General features: G+C 33.6%; 2 protein-coding genes across 3 annotated transcripts; both read left to right on the top strand.

The window, feature by feature from the left end:
- The first annotated feature begins 638 nt into the window (after positions 1 to 638).
- On the top strand, positions 639 to 2313 carry LOC107187740 (DNA repair protein XRCC1). The gene is made up of 2 exons (XM_015575904.1): positions 639 to 2049; positions 2124 to 2313. The coding sequence occupies exons 1-2, from the start codon at positions 710 to 712 to the stop codon at positions 2260 to 2262; spliced, it is 1479 nt and encodes a 492-aa protein (XP_015431390.1). The 5' UTR covers positions 639 to 709; the 3' UTR covers positions 2263 to 2313.
- A 502-nt stretch (positions 2314 to 2815) lies between these two features.
- LOC107187729 (proteasome inhibitor PI31 subunit) lies at positions 2816 to 4550 on the top strand. Of its 2 annotated transcripts, none has more exons than XM_015575890.1 (5): positions 2816 to 2980; positions 3290 to 3439; positions 3522 to 3787; positions 4132 to 4287; positions 4408 to 4550. In XM_015575890.1, exons 1-5 carry the CDS (start codon positions 2834 to 2836, stop codon positions 4532 to 4534), a joined length of 846 nt encoding a protein of 281 aa, XP_015431376.1. In that variant the 5' UTR covers positions 2816 to 2833; the 3' UTR covers positions 4535 to 4550. The 2 variants fall into 2 exon arrangements, with proteins under 2 accessions (XP_015431376.1, XP_015431377.1); XM_015575891.1 differs by having other exon boundaries at positions 4372 to 4489.
- Positions 4551 to 5625: the final 1075 nt, after the last annotated feature.

Raw genomic sequence — 5625 nt, 5'->3', positions numbered from 1 at the left:
CTCTCATTTACACATTTCACCCACCACTGCCAACTGCTATATGCCCGCATGCTGCATGGGTTGCCCGCTAGTGAGTTTGGCGGGCGCTGAGTTGTCCATCACTGGTTTAAGCACTATTTATACATACATTATAATAGTACATTACTTATTGCACACTTCGTACAACTTTAATTATCGACTTATTTTTAATGTTTTTTATTTAAATAATTAGTAAACAATATACAAATTACTATAGCATGTGCACAATATCAATTAAAATTGGCCTAAATATTGGTTAGACGTACAGAATTATCTGGTTTGTCCAATTTAATTAAATTTAATGAAGGAGAGTTACACACGTAATTTCGCGGGCATTTTTATCTGAGCATATTGATACATCAAAGAAACTGAATTGCATAACATATACCAAATACAGCTACTGTATATTGCAAAAAATGCTTCCGAATTATTTACAGAAGAATAAAAGTCAGACATTTAATTGTGTAATTAAAAATCAGTGTAATTAAACAGTTGTTTGGAGTAGAGAAACAGGTTATGACTTTGAACGTTGACGTTTCATTGACAGATTTGGTGGTATGTTGAATTAATTTCTTGTCAAAATATTAATTTCAATAAAATGCAATGACATGTTTGTTCAATTTTCTGGGTTCTGTTATTATAAATTTTTGTTGGTGCGCGTAAATGACGTCAGTAAATATAATTAAAAACAATGATTATTAAACTTGCTAAAGTAATAAGCTGTTCTTCGGAACATGCATCCAATCCTGCAACTAATCTTCTTCAGCATCGCTCAAACACTTCATGGAGATGTGCGAAACCAGGAGAAATGCTTGCCACAGTTATTTTTCAATTGGCTGAACCATCTTGTATCACAGGCTTGGATATTGGTAATTATCGTAGTTGCGTTGTGGTAGTTAGTGCTTCCACATCAGCAGAGCCTGACAACTGGCTTCCTATTGTAAATCACCAATTTCTAACACACGATGAGGCTGCGAATGGCAAGTTCAGAGATCAAGTAGAAATATTTACAAAAAAGGACTTGAATCCTGAGACAATAAAAATAAAGTTTGACCGTGTTAAAGTAACCTGTATGCAGTCTGCAAATTTGAAAGAATTATTTGGATTGTCTTTTATCGTTTTTAAAACAGAAGTTGTTGTCGATTTGGGATTAGATATTTTTGGAAGATTTAAGATGAAACACCCTGAAGAGGACAAGAATAATTCTTCCGTAGATGATTTTAAAGAAAAATATCTGAAGATGATCAATAGTAAAAAACCAGATTACAAAGCTAACTTGTTCTCAAAAATCAAAGAGACCGGTATGAATAATTTTTCTAAACGACAGGAAGAAAATAAAGAACCAATGAAAAGGCCGTTATTGGAGAAATTAGAAGCTGGAAAAGCTGATGAAGTATTTGGAACTAAGACACAAGATCCTACTAATTCACCATCGGTAAATGGTTCTAAAGCTAAAGATGCAAAAGTTACAGACTTGAATGATAAACCAGTAGCACGAACTCCATTTGGTGATATTGTATCTGCACCTTCACCAAAGACAGCTAAGAAGGATGCAAAAGAAGAAAATCAAAGACACAGTACAAATAGAAGAAAACGTTCGTTGAGCCCTGAAGAAAGTTCATCGAAGGAGAACATAAACAAGAAGAAACAAAGCTGCCCTGACTGTCGAGATGAGGAAGACAAAATATGCCAAAATTGTGGAAAACTACCACAGCCTAGGCCAAGCCCAAGACCAGAAAGAGCTACAAAGAAGAGGAATATTGAGGCACAAAAACCAACAAAATTATTTTCAAAACTTTTCGAAGATATTACATTTTCCCTGAGTGGGTATGTTAATCCGCAAAGAGATGAAATAAGGAGGAAAGCTCTCCAAATGGGTGCCAAGTACATTGCTGACCCCAATACAACTAACAAAAAGTGTACTCATCTGATATGTGCCTTCAAGAATACACCAAAGTATCAGCAATTAAAGGGTCATTCCAAAATTGTTTCACATACTTTCATTGAAGACTGTTTTAATGAGAAGAAAAGGTGGAATAATATAGTTTTTACATTTATGTTGATAATTTAGGAGAACTTAATTTCGAACTTACTTTCTCTTACAGGTTTCCCTGGAGGCGTTACGCATTAGACAGCAAAGACAAAGCTGAATCAGAAAGTGAAGAAGAAATTTTGGGTAGCTCATCAGCACTCAAAACATCTAATGTGTTTGAAGAAGATACCGATTCCGATTCTAATTACTAAATTCATTTTGTATAATGTTCCACACAAATGAGACATAGCTGTTAATAGAATATTTAATTTAATGTGTACATAAGAAACAAGCATTTTACAGTACATGAGTGTATTGTATATTTTTGGATTCATGTTCATATAAGTACTTAATAAAATCGGTTGTCAAAATTTCAAAATGAACATAATTTTAACTTTGTATAATGTTTAAAATGGTAATAAATAATTTCACAAATTTCTGTATTTTAACAATATATTTCGTGACCCTGTTATTGTATCAATTGTTTTAATATTAAAATAGCGGATATTACGATTTCGTTTGTTTTCTGTTATTATAAGCAGACGAAAAATGATATCCGGTAAAATAACCATGGCTTAAATATGGAATATTTCCCAAAAAGGACTTTTCACAAATTAACAAAAATGAAGCTTAACATTTGAAAAATATATTTATAACATGTAATTCAAACAACCGCAACATTATATCCGCTTCCGGAATCTGAACCTGAACCACCGAATGAACGCAGACGCCACTGGCTTGAACTAGAAAACATCAAAACACGTCTGTCATTCCTTGTTAAAAATGGGTGATGCCAACGTTATGTTTGGTTTTGAAATTTTGCAATCGTTATACGACAACCAAGTAACGAAGAAGGAGGACGTTTTAATTTTGTTTGTTCACTGGTATCTTATAAAGAATTCATTCAGGTGTGTTGGCTTTGGTGATTCGGTAAGTAATCAAAAAATGTTATTACGTCCTATCATGCAATACCGGCACAATTATTTGCGCAGTTTGTTCATGCGTTTAAAACATAATAGAAAAATGTTTTTTTTGTTACAAATGTTGTAACACCTAACCTGGAAAAGTTGCGTAATGGTTTTCAAACGTCAATCAGCGTAGATCATCTTATAATTTCATAATTTTAACGTAACTACGTATTGTCAGTATACGGTACTTTAATTGCACGATATTAAATAAATTTATAGAAACTTGGAACGTATATTTCAGTGCTGTTACAAAAAATGTTGTTTCTTTTAGAAAGCATACAATGCATCTGAAAAGGGATCAGAACTACTTCCAGAGGGATGGAACACGCATCCTAATTACGCGTTACGTTACGTAAAAGATGAAAAATTATACATACTTCATGGCATCAAATCCGATGAAGATTTGCTTTTAAATTTACTGGTAATGTAAAATTGTCAGATACAAAATTATGTGTTATACGAGAAAAGCATGTAGAATGTAATCGCAAATGTTTATTTTACAGAGAACTGATAACCAAAATGTAACCAACATTGAATTTCCAATTAATCAGACTGTGACTAGTCTTCATGGATCATTAGAAACTGTAATGCCCACGTATCAAACTGTTCTACAAATAGTCCAGACTGATCTTCTCAATCCAGTGTTTTCTGGTAACACTGCTGAGACTTCCACTCAAACATCAACAGAAAGCAGAGACCATAGTGCGCCAATTAGGACTGATCCATTAAGGGTAGGACAGCCAGCACGTAGCTTGCCATCGCAACCATGGTAATACTTGTTCGCGTCAAATCTATGAATAATATGACAACATCTTTACAGAGTTCGAACAATAATGATGATATAAATTTGGAAGATATGTATGGCCTTTTTTGAACCTCTGACAGCTATTTTCAAACACAGACGAGTCCTTTCTAGTTTTCCAAACGAATAGAATTAAAATCTTCATATGTAGCAAGTACAGTTAATCCTGAAGATTCAATTGGTGTACATGTTCCGATTTTCTCTGTGACATATCCAACAAAATCATTACATTTACACGATACTATTCCACGAAGTCTTTGATCAATAATCAATTGCAATGTCTAATATACTATTATTTAACATTGTTAAAGGGATCCCTTAGTTGATCCAGCAAACGTAGGACGCGCGGATCTAGATCCTTTTGCTCGCGGCGGTGGTGGCGGTATGATCTACGATCCGTTCCCGCCTCTACGCAACCCTGTCAATCCGCATCGACCTGGCTTAGGAGTACCAGGAAGATTGCCACCGTAAGTTAACCTTGTAGTAACACTACAGAAATGCCGCGGTTACGAATGGATTGATTGGAACAATTTTGTAATGTTTAATTACAGTTTTCATTAAAGTCACGTGATATCACCATATTTTAGGGGCGCGGTTCCACCCCACGCTAGATTTGATCCTTTCGGACCGCCAGACAACGCACCAGGAAGACCGGAACGTGGACCAGACAACGATCACTTACCCCCTCCAGGATACGATGACATGTTTATGTAAAAAACAATAAAATATGCGAAGAAATATAATTAATAGATGATGTAACTACTGATCGTATAATTTTTAAAAAGAACTACTTAAATAAATGATTTCTATCGTTTGTAAAAGATGGATTAATTTGTGTAGAAATCTTTTTATTCCGGCAACACATCAGATATATACGTATAAGAAGTGTCGGTGGACATTGCTTCTTCACAAAACGACTTCCATTCTTTTATTTCATTACTGACGTTTTACAATATAACAAAATTCTTTCATTTATAATTTACTCAATATGTTATTGATACAGTGATAGGTAGGAAATTACATTAACAAATTAAATATACAATTAATCATAAATCTTGTTTCAATTGCTCTAACACGTTAAATTTCTTTCTCTCTTTTTTTTTTTGCTTAATTCGATTTGAAAGGAGACTGTTTTTCCTCTTTATTATTTTTCTTTTTTTTCTTTTATTACGTCGGTTCAAAATAGAAGATTTCTTTGCTACCTAAGTTGTTCCTGTTCGCAGTATTCATATGAGTTGATAACTTCTTTCTCTTTAAACGTAAAAGTACAAAATATCGTACGAAAACGATGTTCGCAATTACCATTATAAAAGAATGGCAATTAAACCTATTATTTCATACATTGTGTTTCCATGGATCGTAATTGCTTTTCTGTGAATAATAAAATAAAATTTCATGGTGTTTCGATTCAATTCTTCGAGAATAAAGATTTTCTCCTTTAATACCTTGCGAGTATACAGGATGAGTAATGCAACTGGAATGGGTTATATTTCAAACTTGGTAAGAGATAGAGAAAAGAAGTTGTTAAAGGAAACGTTGAATGACACGATAGTGTCTATTTTTCTAAGGCTTCACTTTCTTCGTAAATGCAACGTTTCACCCTAATACTTTTTCACGTAGAATATTCCGAAGAATTGATACGAGTAAAAAAAAAATATGCAATTCCATTAAAAAAAAAAGTGCATGTGCATTTCTTGGGTGCATCGTTACACTTATGAAGAAAGTGAAATCGTAGAAATATAGACATTACCATACCATTTAACTTTTCTGTCTAGAGCTTCTTTTTCGATCTCTTGCCAAATTCG

The sequence above is a fragment of the Dufourea novaeangliae genome, unplaced genomic scaffold (genome assembly GCF_001272555.1).
Source record: "Dufourea novaeangliae isolate 0120121106 unplaced genomic scaffold, ASM127255v1 scaffold101, whole genome shotgun sequence".
NCBI classification, from domain to species: Eukaryota; Metazoa; Arthropoda; class Insecta; order Hymenoptera; family Halictidae; genus Dufourea; species Dufourea novaeangliae.
The sequence above is the reverse complement of the archived record's forward strand: the minus strand, read 5'-3'. Positions and strand labels throughout refer to the sequence as shown.

What these genes read in the sequence shown, in the direction of transcription:
- LOC107187740 (XM_015575904.1), top strand. Translation starts at nt 710, where the DNA reads ATGATTATTAAACTTGCTAAAGTAATAAGCTGTTCTTCGGAACATGCA. An exon ending in TGTTTTAATGAGAAGAAAAG is followed by an intron (nt 2,050 to 2,123) that starts GTGGAATAATAT and finishes TTTCTCTTACAG; the next exon opens with GTTTCCCTGGAGGCGTTACG.
- LOC107187729 (XM_015575890.1), top strand. Translation starts at nt 2,834, where the DNA reads ATGGGTGATGCCAACGTTATGTTTGGTTTTGAAATTTTGCAATCGTTA. An exon ending in GTGTTGGCTTTGGTGATTCG is followed by an intron (nt 2,981 to 3,289) that starts GTAAGTAATCAA and finishes TGTTTCTTTTAG; the next exon opens with AAAGCATACAATGCATCTGA. An exon ending in ATTTGCTTTTAAATTTACTG is followed by an intron (nt 3,440 to 3,521) that starts GTAATGTAAAAT and finishes TTTATTTTACAG; the next exon opens with AGAACTGATAACCAAAATGT.